Consider the following 15520-nt stretch of genomic DNA (forward strand, 5'->3'; position numbering starts at 1 on the left):
AAGTGATTGATTTCGGCATGATGCCATGCAATGCTGTGTTTGTGGGCAATGGAACCCTCAAGGTTGATGCAATTGGATGCTACCTTAGACGCCTGCCTAGTCATGTCGATACAGCAGCTGATGTATAGCAATTAGCACAAACCTACGTGCGATAACTGTAGCAAACCTTAAAGACTTTCTTACTTCATTAACACAAGCCTATATGCTATGATAACTATATTAATTAATGATTAGCTCATCATTTAATTCAAATGGTTATCAAAAGACTTCCCTAAGACTACTTTAGTGTATAATATTATCCCTCGACTTCTTTACAAATTTATAAAATGAAGTATTCGAGAGATCTTTATTGGAGATAGTTTTTATAGGTGTCGAGTCTACTATCTATTGTCATTATACTTGTAGTCTCAGATGGGCTTCCAACCCTAATCAAAATCTATTATAATAATAAAATATAATATAATATTATCTATTATAATAATATAATATAATAATAATATTAAAGTTATAATTTTAGAAATTTAATTTAAAAACATTACGTTGTTCCCGTTATGATGTCGTAACAGATTTCTTTAACGTATCGGCAAATGATGCGAAATTAACAAAACACCTGCGTAGGCGGCAGTTTCAAAAGAACGCGTCATGGAGCGATGGGCCATCTCGTAGCTCTCTCGAGTCTTCGGTTCTGCCACCGACGCCTCTCCTCCTGTCGGCGCCGGCGACGACCGGCGATCGTCGTCCACGAATTAGCACGACGCGATCGCCCCAATCAGCTGCGACAGACCCTGGTTGGCAGGTAATCTATGCCTCATCTCGCTTCCACCTGACGAACGACTTCGATCGTTCCTCTTTGTCCTCGCTCTTCTTCATTCGGTTGATCGCGCTTTCTTCCCTTGCGGTGCACGGGTTCGCGTTCTGATCAGCGAGGCATTCCCGAATAGGTGGGTATCCAAGATTCCCTGATGATTCCATCGATCACTAGCCCTAGCCCTAGCTTTCTTGATTTGATATCCGGCAATCCACGATGAGTGTAGGAACGCATGGTGGTATTATGGCGTGTAATCAGCAGAACACTGTGAATTATTTTCTGCAATCAGTTCTAGGGTTTGGTTCTTTTTGGAAATAATCTTTTTTCTCTATTGAGGACAGGAGCATGGAGATGTTCTCTATAGGTTTTTGTGTCTTTAACAAAGGCGAAGGTAACTACATGTCCTGGCGTTAGGCCATATGCAGGAACTTCTTGAAGTCGAATCCTCTTTCTTCAAATCCTATTTACCAATATCTTTTACTCCCTCTTTGTGGTTCTTATCTGTCTACTTGCCTTACTTTGTAGGTCAATCAGGCTATTCTACAAAGGTGAATCGACTTGACCAAGGCACGTGCGCGGGAACATGACTTGCACAGGGAGATGGGTTGTTACATACACAAAGCACTTGAAGCAGAAGAGAAAAACCTATCACGATGGTGTACTAGAGATTAGTGATCCAGGAAACAAGGTACATTATCTCCCTTGAATTTTCTCCACGACAAACATTTTTGGTACAATCTATCTCCTATAGTTTTTATGTATGATTCTTAGATAAATATTGTCTTAGTTGTCATATGGAAAATGTTGTTCCAGCAAGCAGTAGGTAATTCCCTTGCTGAATGAATCAGTAGATTATCAGGAGTAGCCACTTCAAGCTTGCTCACTGGAAACGCATGTGAAGCATTCTGTTTTTTCATAACAGTGAAATGTATTTTAACCAAGGCAGCACCTTTACTTTGCACAATTTTGTTGACCAAAGTGCTAATTGTCAACACACCAAAATTCCTTTTTCCAACAATCACCATTTCATCAAACTATTCTTTTCTTTTTTCTGTTTCCATCCGGTTTTAGAAGTTCTGGCTTTATGATTGTTTTTAGCAAGCCTCTCAATCTGATTTATGTTAGATTATCTTTACTTTTTTTTCTTTGAATATAAAGTTTGATGTAATTATTATAATCTCAATATGTCATTGGTTTTAAGGCATCACTGGTGACTTTAGTTGTCACTCATGGTGGTCAATTGTACAATTTGTCATTTTTGCTTAATGGTTGGAATCAGACTTCTTCTAATGTCATAAATCCTATATTAGTCCCTAACAAAGCAACGAGATTGTTTGATTTTGAATAAGTGAAATAACCTTTTGACATACTGTCACGGACTTAGCTGGTTTTGCCTAAGTCGTGCGGTACCTTTGCGTGTCCGTCCGCAAAGGTCAGTCTCCCCGAAGCCTCCCATGGTCCCTTAGGACTCACAAAAGAGAAAACGGGTTAGAGAAAACGCCTCACTCGGGATCCACAAGCAAACATTTCCGAAAACACTTTATAGACAATGCAAATTACAAATAGACTTTACAAGCTCTGAACAGTTGCACAATAAAGGGTCAAAATGGTCTATTACAGATCGAAAATCTCTCACAAGTGTCCACATGACACAAACTTTATTTACAAGCCTAAAGCGGCCACCAACCCAATTAAAATGAGACTATTAAGCCTTCGGCTGTCCCTCTACATGCTGTGCAAAGCATGAACATACCAAAAGACACGGACATACATAAGCATTACATCAAACATCCTGTTTAGAAGTTTGTCCGTGACATTCTCCCCCACTTATTCCTTCGATGTCCTCTTCGAAGCCTTTGCCGACACTGCAACTCCTTGCTTTTGCTGAGTCTTCAATCTTTTGCTCCAGTTGCAATGTTCCTCCTGGCTCCCAACTACTCTCCGCTACTGTTTTTGAGTAGTCGAACCTTTGATCCGCCATGTTGCTTCAACTCGCCAATGACTCTAACTCTAGTGTGGGGTTGGCTGAGTTGTGTTGATCCCTGTTGGTTCCTGTGGATCCTCCAGATGAAGGAAAAGACCATCCTTATTATGCGTTAGTCTCTCAAATGCCTCATGCTACTTGAACTGGGTGGATGCTTGTTGGAGCTTTAACGAGCATCGCCTCGCAAACTTTTGAATTTTGGGTCCTTCACAAAATTTGCCCATTGACTCTTCTTTCACTTAGTTGTCACTTCCAAGTAGATTCGTATCACTTCCGCCTTCGATTGACATTCTATTGGGAAATGAAGCGGATAATCTACTCTCAGTAGCACTGATCACCATTGGTGAGGATTTGACAACTATTGTCTTCTAAAATCTTCGAAGGGTCTTTGAACCTGTGCAGAGCTTCTCTGCTGGATAGATAAGAGAATTGGGGTACTCGGTTTCGCTCATTCTCTTAAGAGTTGAGAAGGCAAAGGTTACTTGACTTCGCCCGCCTCGTCGAGGTTGTACTCTATGCATCGAGCTGGTTATTAGCCTTCGCTTGCTCTTTGCTCACACTTATGAAGTAGTTGAAGTGTTTGCACTCCTTGCGTTGAGTTAGTTACTGTGATTCACCTTCTCAATGCCATCGAACTTCTGGAATGCTGGAAGTTTTCACCCCAACTTGGAGTAATTCTCTAATAGATTTGGTCGCCTCTGGGATTGTACCGTCTTCTCCATCAACCCTGTCGCCTACTCCACTGAGTAGTAAAGGTACAGCACCGCGTACTGCTTATTTCATTCCTTGGTCGTGCACTCTTGCATGACCCGAAGTCCTTCACTTTTGGCTATCTTGATGAGAAGCTCGTTGACACCGGTCTGACGAAGTTTCTTGGCCTTTGTCCTTCAACCTTGTCTCGGTACTTGGAGTTTGCCTCTGCATGCTCCACCTCCTCGGCCCCTTTCACGACCAAGCGCTCTCCCTCCATGAGAGCAAGAGATCAATGACTTTCACGGAAGTCCCGCCTCTGTGGTACTATGGCGCTGCCATGCCCATGGCCCTACTATTCGTCGCCTCGCATTTGCATCTCTTTTCTTCACGATCAATAGATATGTCTCTGTGGCACTCCTCTGAGTCCTCCTCCATTCTAACTGATGCTCGATTTTGGGTAGTTAAGTCCCCTCTGGACTCGTCGTCGCTTCGTTGCCCCTTTCGATCCCCTGCTTCAACATCTCTGTGTTCTCCAAGTAGCTCCCTTTAGTTGATAGAAAGACAGACTGCAATTCCCATGCATGGCCTCTGCCATCACGTTGTAGGATTTGCACCGATTTTATTCTCCTTAGCTTCCTTGGTAGCAACGTTCGTTTACTCGACCTTGTCCTCTGACTTGCCGGACTCCTTTAAACGAATATGGGCTCTGGAGCAGTCCAACTCTCCAACTGCTTCGGTCATACCTCTGCATGATCAAGTCTTTCCTATGAGACTCACTGGTACTTGCATTCAAACTTTTTTCTTGGTGGAACACAGCCCCCATATGTTGATGACCAAGGCTTTCATCCGATGCAAAATTCGATGCACGCACGGAAGACCCGCCTCTGCGGTACCATGGCCTTCACTCCTTGAATCCATAGCCCTTCTTGCCGTTGTGTTGTTCACCGAAGTGGAGCTTCCAATAGCTCCTGATCATACCTTCGTATGATCTAGTCCCTCATGGGACTATGTCGTGTGTATCGCATTGCCACGAACTGTTCCACCACGATTTGTTGCACCATGTCGCCTCCTGGTGACATCTCTATTGCATTCTGATCCTTGTGGGATGAACTCGAATTATGATCCCTCCATGTGTGGCTTCTGCCAATACATCACAGGGTCTCTTCCACCTTCGATTTTGTTCGCTCCTTTAGCAATCGACCTTCATCCACCCACTCTTGGGTCACACCTGGATGAAGCACCGCTCTAGGATAGTCCGTCACCTAGTAGCTCCCGAAGTCCATCGATTTCGCTGAAAATGATGTAGCATTGTCTAGATCCTGGGCCTCTGCCCCTACCAGCACAATCTGCGCTGCACACTGCTTCCTTCATGGCAACTTGAATGACAACACTGTGGCATATTCTTCAAGAGTACCTGCCTCCGCGTCCTCTTGCCCCGTGCCAAGGCCTTCTGAACCCAACTTCGTCTCCGCAAGTTGAGTTGCCTTAGTTCCTCCATCAAATGCTTTTTCGAGATGAGGTGCATATGTCCAGAAGCTTCCTTCGTCTTTGGCACCATGCAAGATGAGTTCGCTCCGTCAGAATGAAGGACCCATGGAACAACATGATCCTGCTCTTACCTCTGCAAGAGTTCATATCCTTGACCTCTGTTCAAGGAAAGCAATATGACTCCGCTCCATGTTCCATCTTCTATGCTGGCTCCCTTCATGTGGCTTGGGTACTTCGCCAAGTTACACCCAAGTTGCTCCGCTCCTCGTTTTGCATTAAGTTGATGGTGGCCCTCGCGCCCACCATTCCATGGGTCAGCCCTCCCTTGAGTCCGATCTCCATATTGACTCCAAGTGTGCCTTCATTTGTGTTGCTTTGGGTCGCTCCCCCACTTGATCTCGCAATGCATCCACCAATACATTCTCTCAAGCGAGATCATGCGACGACTCCTCGCCGCTTGCTCGGTCCATTGAGCTTCGTGGAGTTATTGTTTGTTAAGGTACTCCTTCTCAACATGTGCGGTCTGTTGCACATGATTCTCCCTCTGGAGAGCCGGGACTTATCCCTCCTGGATATCTATCCTATTGGAGCAATATCTCTCTTCGTTTCGGAGACCACCATCCCTTTGGACTACTCCGATTTGCTAAACAAACTGCACATTGTTCTGCCTCCTGCAAACGCACTTGCTAGATTGCGACTCTACGTCAATACAGCCCCCGCTGCACCACTCAATACCTAGCAACATGCTGAACTCGTTGCACACTTCAGCCTTCTACGGACGTATCCTTCACATACCGAAAAGAAAGTTTCAATGCTCCATGGCGCCGAGTTTCGGTCGCCTTGGGATGCCCGTGAACATTCCATCGTTCGTATATAAGCCCATACATGAGTATCGAATTCTTCGAGTTAGCAATTCCCCTCACCTCTGTGAGCTTTGCACAACTCTTTCGATCGCTGAGCAACTCATTCCTCCTTGCATGGTCTCATCCTTTACCAAGCGCCTCGCTTGCCTTGAGCACCATCAAGTATAGTTGTTAACGTTGAGCCGTAGCTCAAACTCAGCCATCCCAACCTTTGTGTGCTCTGCATTCTTCCAAGCTTGCCTGTTCTCGTGGTGCCTCTTGCGCGAAGGGTTGGTCATTCCTCTGAATGCCAATCTCAGATGCCCGCTCCTCCGAGCGACTCCTTTTCCCTATATCTTCATGCTTGTTTTCCCCCAAACGATCGCGCATGTGCTGACTGCCCTCAACGCAGCCCCGCTAGGTCCCCTACGTTTGCATGCTAAGTATTTCTATGAGTGCTTGTCCCGCTCTGATGCCATCTGTCATGGACTTAGCTGGTTTTGCCTAAGTCGTGCGGCACCCTTGCGTGTCTGTTCGCAAAGGTCAGCCTCTCCGAAGCCTCCCATGGTCCCTTAGGACCCATAAAAGAGAAAACGGGTGAGAGAAAACGCCTCACTCGGGATCCACAAGCAAACATTTCTGAAAACACTTCATAGACAATGCAAATTACAAACAGACTTTACAAGCTTTGAACAGTTGCACAACAAAGGGTCAAAATGGTCTATTATAGACTGAAAATCTCTTACAAATGTTCACATGACACAACCTTTATTTACAAGCCTAAAGCGGCCACCAACCTAACTAAAATGAGACTATTAAGCCTTCGGCCGTCCCTCTAAATGCTGTGCAAAGCATGAACATACCAAAAGACACGGACATACATAAGTATTACATCAAACATCCTGTTTAGAAGTTCGTCCGTGACAATATGGGAGGTTACTTTGAATCTCCATAAAATATAAATCATGTAGTGGGAGGAGCTTTATATACTTGACTGCCTATTATGACATAATTTGGTGGATTGACCAGGGCAGAACCTGGTTCGATCAATTTTATTGGCTAAGGCTCTTAGGGTAACTTCGACTATTGATGCCTCTATCAGAATTTGATGAAAATTCAGCTTAAAAAGTTGTTGGTTGTCTGCCTTTATTCGAGATCGATCAGTCTCAACAGAAATTGTGTAGTGACATGGATTGTCAGAAGTTGGCCAATTTGATTTGTTACGGGTAGTTTTTGTTTGCATAAACTAGCTTTAGATAGGAGAGAAAGAAGATGAGAAATTGAAGGAAAGGGAAGGAAGAAGAGAGAAAGAAGAAAGGCAGAGAAGTGGAGAGGGCAAAAACCCTTTGATCTGATTGTCTTATGTCACTTATTGGTTCACTCTGTAAACCTTGAGAGATTGGGAGGGTTTTAGAGAGAGTCTAAAACCCTCTTTTGGTCCCTGCAGGCTATAAATTACATGCCTATTTTTACAAGTTAGGGCTTACATAACATGTGACAACCTAACAATATGACAGCTATATGTTTCTTCCCCTTTTATGCCCTTTTCTATTGATTTTTAGATTTATTTTGGCTGATCCAAGAATCTGATTAGGCCTTTATTGATCCAAGTCACATGAGTGGTCCCAATGCTGCAAACCTTGTTATCTTATCAGCGTCACCTGTTGTCTTACTATGGTACATAGGAATGCACCATCCTTCGGTTATGATCATGCTTATAGATTGTTGCCTCAACAATCATGCCTATGACTTGTTTCTTTGCAAATGAGTCTGTAGTTGTCAAGTCAATGATTGTCATATTCAGTCCTACGTTTCTTTACTGGCTTGTACATTTGTAAAATCAGGTTTTGTTGTATGATGATAGCGAAAAGCTCATAGATAGTAGATTCTTGAAGAAAGATGAAGTAATTGGAAGTGGTGGAACTCTGACCTTTGAAGCTCATCTTGTTGACATTGGAAACCTCGAAGAAAAAGGGCCTTTCAAAAATCTAAATTCCAGTAGAAATGACTCAAAGTTAAGTGAAAAGGCTCAGAATCTGCAGCAGAAGGGTACTTATATTCAACTCCTAACTTCGTTTTATCTTCGATGTGTGAACTTTACTTCATTACTCAGAATCTGCAACAGAAGAGTACTTACCTTCAATCTTCTATTTATCTTCAATATGTGAACTTTACATCATTATGTGAAACCCCAGTTTATTGCAAAAAAAGTTTAGCTCAGCTATGGTAGCTTTCATGCAGAGAATGAGAAAAGCATGCATCACAATAAACTGGAACAGAATTATCTAAGTGGAGCAAACAGCAAAAGCAGAGGTTAGATTTTTTCCCATTTCTGATTTTTCTATTTAGTTAATAGGTGATTGCTGTCTAAAATTGATCTCTGCCTCGCAATAAGTGCCTTTATCCTCCAAGAACAAGAAAAGCATTTTCAGAAGCAGATCACTGCAAGACTGTTTGAATGCTGTAACAAACAGCACAAATGGTTGGACTTTAGTAGTATACGTATTGTGGTAAACAAAATCCAGGCATGCAGTGCTTTCTGTGTTAACCTCTAATACTTCTTTTCTCTCATGTTGCACTGTTTTTTCCATTAAGAGGTTAATAATAACTCAATTCTATCATGTGTATTATTACTAATGCTATATTCACTTATGTCTCTGGTACATGTTGATAATAAGTTATCATGTATTTTTGTTTTCCCATCTAGTGAACAAGAACGAACCTGATAGCCTGGGGGCAAAAGAGACTCATGATGTTACCCACAGTGATCCAAATGGTTGGTTTGTTAGTTTTCTTTTGTTGGTAGTTGTTAATTAAGCCACAAAAATAGTTATGTACTGTTACCAGTTTTTCTCTTGCACTTTATGTTCTCTATCTGATTTATCTAGTAAATCTTTTCATGTTTGTTTTTGAAAAAAGAGATATATTTGCATGCATGCGCTCTAGTGTTAAATGACACTTGAAATTAAATAAGCTCTCAGGGTATTCTCTATGGTTGTGCTGTTACAGTCCAGCAAGATGCTACATCGTGCTAGCTATTCATGCCAGTACATATTACTACAGGTGTTAGTGTAAACAACTTTATGCCGTGACCTTGGGGCCAACACGGCTTGGTTTGGGTCCGAATGGGCAGGGATCTCGTACGGCGTTCCTTGAGACCGTTGAGGTGGCCGATTATGGTGGTCCGGTCGGGACGTTGCGTCGGGAGGGAAGCTTTTCCGCAGCGCCGGGAAGAAGTAACCCCGTCCTTGTACCTGCACACAGGTCGGGTTGGAAGCTCGGCCCGACCCCTCCGACGATCAAGTTAGTGATGGGAAGTGGTATCTTCTTCTGTCTGTTTTTTCTCCCCCCCATCGTTTAGAACTCGGGGGTATTTATAGGGAAGTTTAGTGTTGCTTGATATACCTGTCCGCAGGAGCAGGATCGTACCTCTGATGGCGTCTGACATTGCTGTTGGCGTTGCGTGAAGAGTCGAACTGCCGCAGGGTATGGGCGTGCCTCGGTTGTCGTTCTCCTCTGCCTCGGTCGAGTGTGTTGGGTCAGACAACGATGAAGTCGTTATCTGAGAGCGGGTGACGTCAGCACACATCGCGTCGGCTTTATTGCCCTCTTTGGGTAGAGTGTCGTCCAGGCGTGGCTGACGTCGTGGCGAGTCATGTCGCCATTATTACCCTCATTAACAGGCATGCTACTAGTGGTGAGTTCTTAGGAATTCATTTTTAACAGCATATGATCCAGTTGTACTCAAGAGTCCATCTCCAATTCTGTCATGATTCTTCCTACATTTAAATGTTTCATTTTCTTAAGATCCTACATAGGTGATATATGCATTTTATCCAATGTTTTATGCCTAACTAAACTAGTTGACTTTGGAATAGAAATACATATTTTATTGTGTACTTCTACAGAAGAAATATTCTTTCATTTCTGTATTCTAATATTTAATGCATGTTTTTTTTATGGATCACAAGAGTTTTTTCCCCTAATTGAGACTTTTGTAGTTAATAGAAAGTTTCCACTTTGCAATAATTTCAAATGTTTCAAGGACTGAAAAAAGTTGTGATTACCGCTCACAAAAATATTGTACTCATGGTTTCTTTCCTCTTACGTAGAGTGGAATGTTTTGTACACCACTCAAATATCTCAAAAGGCAAAAAAGTATCATGATGGAGTATTGCGACTTTCATTATGTGGATCACATATGAATCAGGTTAGCGAATATCCTAAACTCCTGTTTGTTGGTAATCTGTTTTTAAAGAATTTGCATAGCTTTTGCATCTACTGCAATTTGTTTAGCAGGACACCTGATTAACTACCCAAAGGTTCAGTATAATAGCTTAGGCATTTGAGAAAAACTATATTAACCCAAAGAGGATGGCAGAGACAATGATATAGGAGCATGTAGAGGGGATGACAAACTAATGAACATAATAGGATTATCTTCTTTCTCATCCTCATAATGAAAAAGCTCAAATGTCTTAGATCAAATTCAAATACCTTTAATAGCATTTGAAGAATTTTTTAGGCTCAAACAATCTAATTAGTGAACTAAAGTGGCTGAGGGTTGGTTTTTTATTTTTTCTATCCAGTCAGCTGGTCCGATTCTAGTTCATTAGTATGCATACTGCTACAAGCAAATGCAGAGCGAATTACTTGACTAATAGAAACTTTTATATTAACTATTGATGAAACGTAAGTAAGGCTTTTTCCTTTCTGATCCTGGTGATTAAGATGGTATGAGTAACCCTCTTTGCTTTCAAGGTTATGACCGCATATATTAGTTATCTCCGGATATCGTATCAGTGTAAATCTTATGTAGTAGATCATCGTTTTTTTATTGTTATAAAATATAGGTTATGACAGTTGTGCTATATTTCATAAGGCTTCATTTTCTGCATGTTCAAATGATATGAAACACTCGATTAAATATTAGAATCCCAGACTATTTGTAGACATTTTCTTACACTCCTAAATTATGTCAGATTATGTTGCTGAGTGAAGATGGTTCAGTACTGAGTAGCAAGTACCTTAAATCTGTTGAATGTATTCGAACTGGGAGCAAATGTGAGTTACCCAACCATCTCGTTGAAATTTGTGAGCCACGGATTCGATGTGAAGGTACATACATCCAAATCTGGAATCTTAACTACTATTTTTTCTTGCAAAGTATGTATGCATCAGGGAGCAAAGTTTTCGCTGATAGCATTTAAACATATAAAGTTAAGCAGGAGTATTTGCATGGGTTTTTTCTTATTAGCAGAAAGATAACATGATTAGTTCTCACAGCCAAAAGGGCATGACTGATGTTAATGTGGCGTGCAGAAGGTCTCCAAAAGTTACCATCAAAGCAACTTATGAGATCTAGCAGCTCTAGCAACAAGAAGTCAACAAGTACGAGCCTGATAACAAGCAATTTCTCTGTTAGATGATATCTCCAGTAAGCAAGATGCTCATATCTCAACTTGTTTGCAGAGGACATTTGCAACACCCACTTGGAACAAGCAGTAGGTTCCTGCAGCTCCAATTCTGTCAAGTCCATGGATTCTAGCCTGGCACAAAGTAACAAGCCATTACGTGATGGTTTGTCCATCTTAACTTAGTGCATTTTATTTGATGACGTCCATCTCAATATGTTATAAACATCACTACGTCATTCTGTCTTAACTCCTTCCCGTACATGTCTTTGTTACATGGCGTGAACCATTTTTTTTTTCAGTTTCTTATTGATTCTCATTAACTAGTAACTGTTTGCCATTTGATGATTTTTACCTGTCACTATCCAGCCTGCCAAATTCTTCGCACTCTTAAGAAGCCATTTCCTATTGAGAAAAATGATCCAAGAAACTCTCCGGTAGCACATGTCAATGCATCACCATCTCTTGATTTTGTTTTGCCGGATGCACAATGCCAGAGCAAGGATCTAAATTTGCAAGGGGGTGGCAATCACAAAGGTGACTTTAGTGAATGTGCTTCTCAAACTTCCTTGCCAGGAACTCCTGACATAAAATCGACTTCATCTCAGTACGTTCCTGCATCTGACATTACCCTTCAATACAAATGTTCCAAATTTGCTGTTATGCGACTACTTGCTTTTCATCATCAGTTTTCATTTAGTATCTTTTCCATTAAATTTAATATGACAAAAAAAAAATCACACTTTCTGACATGTCTTGCTATCTTACCAACTAATACTTGAAGTAACAGATAAATTTTTGTTCCTAACAAGCTTCATGTATATCTTCATTGCAGTAGGATACATGTGCCTTTCTTTTATATTAATTCTTCTGGTGGTGTTGTGGACTGCTGTAGTTGGGTAAGATTCTGGCTAGTTTCCTGTGTTTTGGGGCTTAAGCTCAAGGTTGATATGTGACTGCATGATATGTCCAAGCTTCATAAGAAACTCATGTGTATATGTACATAAAGAGTGTAAATATATCAGTTATGATCCGGATATATGAAAATAATTTACTATGCTTGCTTTCTAGATCAAGTAATCTTCAGGCTTGCCAAATACAAGAAGGCATACTCCAAGAGAAAAACTAGAATTTTTTTGTTCCTGACGTTTAGAAGTAGTTTGATCATATAACTTCCGATTGGAATATTTAGACTTTCCCATATATTGCATAAGGATGATCTGGTTTTTCCTGTTTAGTTTATATGCTTCCGATGCCTATCTGTGGCTATTAAAACTCGTTCGTGCATAATTATAATTCAGGCAAGTAATACATACAGAACCCAAGTTTGAAGTGGATTCTCTGGCTATAACAGCCTCTGTGGAAGGACACAATACATCAGATCATAGCTCTTTGTCTGAAAGCAGTCAGGGAATGTCGGCAGACAAATGCTGTTCTAATGTTCAAGACTCGAGAGAGCTTGCTGGTTTCATGAATGGAAATCTGCCTGTCAGAGAGCCTTGTCGGTCTGATGGAAAAGAAGATACTGCTGACCCTTTCGCTAATTTTCTGAAGGAAAATAACACTTCTGATAGCAGTATTTCTGGTGAATGCTTAGCTTTTGAAACATCTAATTTTGACATGTTTATTCTAGAACAAGCCACTGACATCAAGTTTGTGATAGGAAGGAGCTGCAATGGCACTTTAAATGCCAATGAAGGGAAAGATGAAGTCACTCACCCGGTCTGGGACTCTCATCCTGGAACCTCTTCTACTGGTTTCAATTAACTATTTGTCTGCTAATACACTCACTAACAGAAGCATCTCTTTCCATTGCTTCTACAATCTATTGTGAACTTGAAAGGAAAATTATCACTTCTATTAAAGATGAGACATCTGTAATTTCTTTTTGCTGACTATTAATGATGTCTCTCTTTCTGGTTCAGATATCATCAAAGGACAATGAACATGAAGGGAAGTGCAGGATGGTTGAAATTTCGGATGCATCTGCTGCTACCCACATGATACATGAGAATTTTGACTGCCAGAACTCATTAAACGAGAGCCTTATCGAAGATGATGTCCCAACATTTGATTTGGGCTTCTATTAACAGGTTCAGATTATTTCAACTTTTAATGCAGCCAATTTTAACAAATCTTAAAGAGTTCATTGCGTCGATGTATAATACTTTACAGTAATGTCTCATGCATTATGCAGAAAGAATCTGATTCCATGGTTTTTGCTTTGTCGCAATGCTTGGAATTTTTACTTGTCCACAGCAGCAGACAAGCATGGGTTCAAACTCAAACTTTGCTGAGAAGGCTGTCAAAATGTTGGCTGTGGATTTCGTTTTATTGTTATTTCTTATAATAATCGTTGGTTTCTTTATATCTCTGCCAAATTTTAATTCGAAAGAAACCAAAATTAAGCTTCATGAGAGACGGTTGCGCTCTGGGAAGAAAGAGGAGAGAGACGACGCACGAGCGGATTACTACTGGAATCCAAATTCAAATTCGATTCAGGTACTTATTCTTCTAATCAAGTCAATTTCACTTTGGATTTGGATTGAAGACTACCTGAATCAGGTACAAGCGGTTTGGATGTATTTGGAGTCCAGTACGTGAAGAAGAGAAACTCAAGCTTAATCCGGTGAGTCATAATATTTCGCATATTTTTCTATGTAGAAATAACCTATGATAAATGATGCGGGAATCGGTAAACCAGCTTCGGTAGATGATGGTCTTCTTGTTCGTTTAACACACTAAAAACTTTATTACTGATACGAACGATTTAAATCAATAACATGGCTTAATTAGTAGGGCAAGCTAATTTGATCCAATTATTGAATTAAACGCCTACCTTTTGGGCTCCTTAGTACATCAAAATAATAAACTAATAATTGATCTCCACCTCCACTTCTCCCAAAGTGCACGTGGACTTATTCTACATTCAAGATGCTGCTATCTCCCCAAATTGATGCAGCATAAAATTAGAATTATTCTAGATACAAATTTTTGAATATGGATGGTGTGCATAATTGAAGTGCTATTATTGGACAATTTTATAATTGTTTGGATCTGATTACGCAGAGTTGGAAACAAAAAAAAAAAAAAAGGAGAGGAGAAGATGAAGAGAGAATAGGCGGAAAAAAAAGGACAAGAAAAATAAAAAATGTCTCTTTAATTTTTGCACCTCTTTTAAGATCTATCTATATAGTTCGGACTTCGACCAATTAATTAATCGATCCGACAAGAGATCCAGTGAGCATTAAATTAACTCCATATTACAGGTTTGGTTCTGATATATAAGAAATGTTAGTCCTTTGTACGTGGATTTGTCTTTGATCTGACTTGATTCATCATGATATATTTTTTTTTCTCCCCTTCTATATTTCTCTTCTTTCTTGCTACATCCTTACGCTATAAATCCAACATTGTACCGACCACAAAGCAGGATTCTTCCTTGTTAACGATGGCGTCGTTCTCCATTCTTCATCAGCTAACAAGCTCCTAAACGAGGACGACTCGACTTCGACGGCTTCCCTTCAAGAGTACAATGAGCACGGCGTCATGCTCCCTCTCGAGCAAACCGTCAATCTTTGTCCGGCTATACCTAGACATGCCCTTCACTGGCATCATTGCCGCCCTGCAGCCATGCGTCTGGTTCCCGTACATGCTCCTCAACAGTATCGAGGGAGTTATCTCTTTGAGCCATAGCAAATTTGATGGTTATCATTTATTTTTTTGACTGTCAGCTTCTATCCCACCATTGCTCGTCCAACGTCAACGTTTCCACAAATAATTAAAACTATATTGTTATTTCAAGTCATTCCATTATATATATATATATATATATATATATATATATATATATATATATATGTCAAAATATCCCTTATTTTTATTTTTTATTGATGTACTTTTATTTATTTATTCTCATAGGGTATTCTTTATTTTCTAAAAGATATAATTACTTTTGGCTTTGCTTTCGTCACTCTTGTCGTCCCCGTCATCGAATCTCAGTAGTGATCCAACAGTGATCGCAATGACAAAAGAAGAAGAGAGAAAGGGAGGTGACGAATAGAGATCCAAATTATGTTAATGGAGCGAGGATAGAGGATATCTTTCATTACCCATATGGATATGAGATGGGGATGAGTAGAATACTCTCTAACACATCTCTGTTCTAGTTCTGACAATATATGGCCTAGACGTTGGGCCCTGATGCTTGGCTTGCTTAATTCAAATTAAATTGGGTTGAGTCTACTTCCAGCTATTTAGTTCGACTGAATCAAATTAGACAATATCAACG

General features: G+C 40.7%; 1 protein-coding gene across 8 annotated transcripts; it reads left to right on the plus strand.

Annotated features, from left to right (window-relative positions):
• The first annotated feature begins 618 nt into the window (after positions 1–618).
• Positions 619–13597, plus strand: LOC103978434 (uncharacterized). 8 transcript variants are annotated; one of them, XM_065129720.1, is made up of 14 exons: positions 620–1058; positions 1150–1199; positions 1334–1496; positions 7660–7864; positions 8057–8128; positions 8523–8591; positions 9928–10025; positions 10798–10933; positions 11138–11206; positions 11288–11395; positions 11599–11836; positions 12531–12814; positions 12893–12951; positions 13155–13597. In XM_065129720.1, exons 3-14 carry the CDS (start codon positions 1392–1394, stop codon positions 13317–13319), a joined length of 1608 nt encoding a protein of 535 aa, XP_064985792.1. In that variant the 5' UTR covers positions 620–1058; positions 1150–1199; positions 1334–1391; the 3' UTR covers positions 13320–13597. The 8 variants fall into 8 exon arrangements, with proteins under 8 accessions (XP_064985807.1, XP_064985792.1, XP_064985762.1 ...); XM_065129690.1 differs by having other exon boundaries at positions 620–1496; positions 13155–13322; positions 13427–13597; XM_065129710.1 differs by having other exon boundaries at positions 620–1496; positions 13155–13322; positions 13489–13597.
• Positions 13598–15520: the final 1923 nt, after the last annotated feature.

This window comes from Musa acuminata, chromosome BXJ1-3 (genome assembly GCF_036884655.1).
Source record: "Musa acuminata AAA Group cultivar baxijiao chromosome BXJ1-3, Cavendish_Baxijiao_AAA, whole genome shotgun sequence".
Lineage (NCBI taxonomy): Eukaryota > Viridiplantae > Streptophyta > Magnoliopsida > Zingiberales > Musaceae > Musa > Musa acuminata.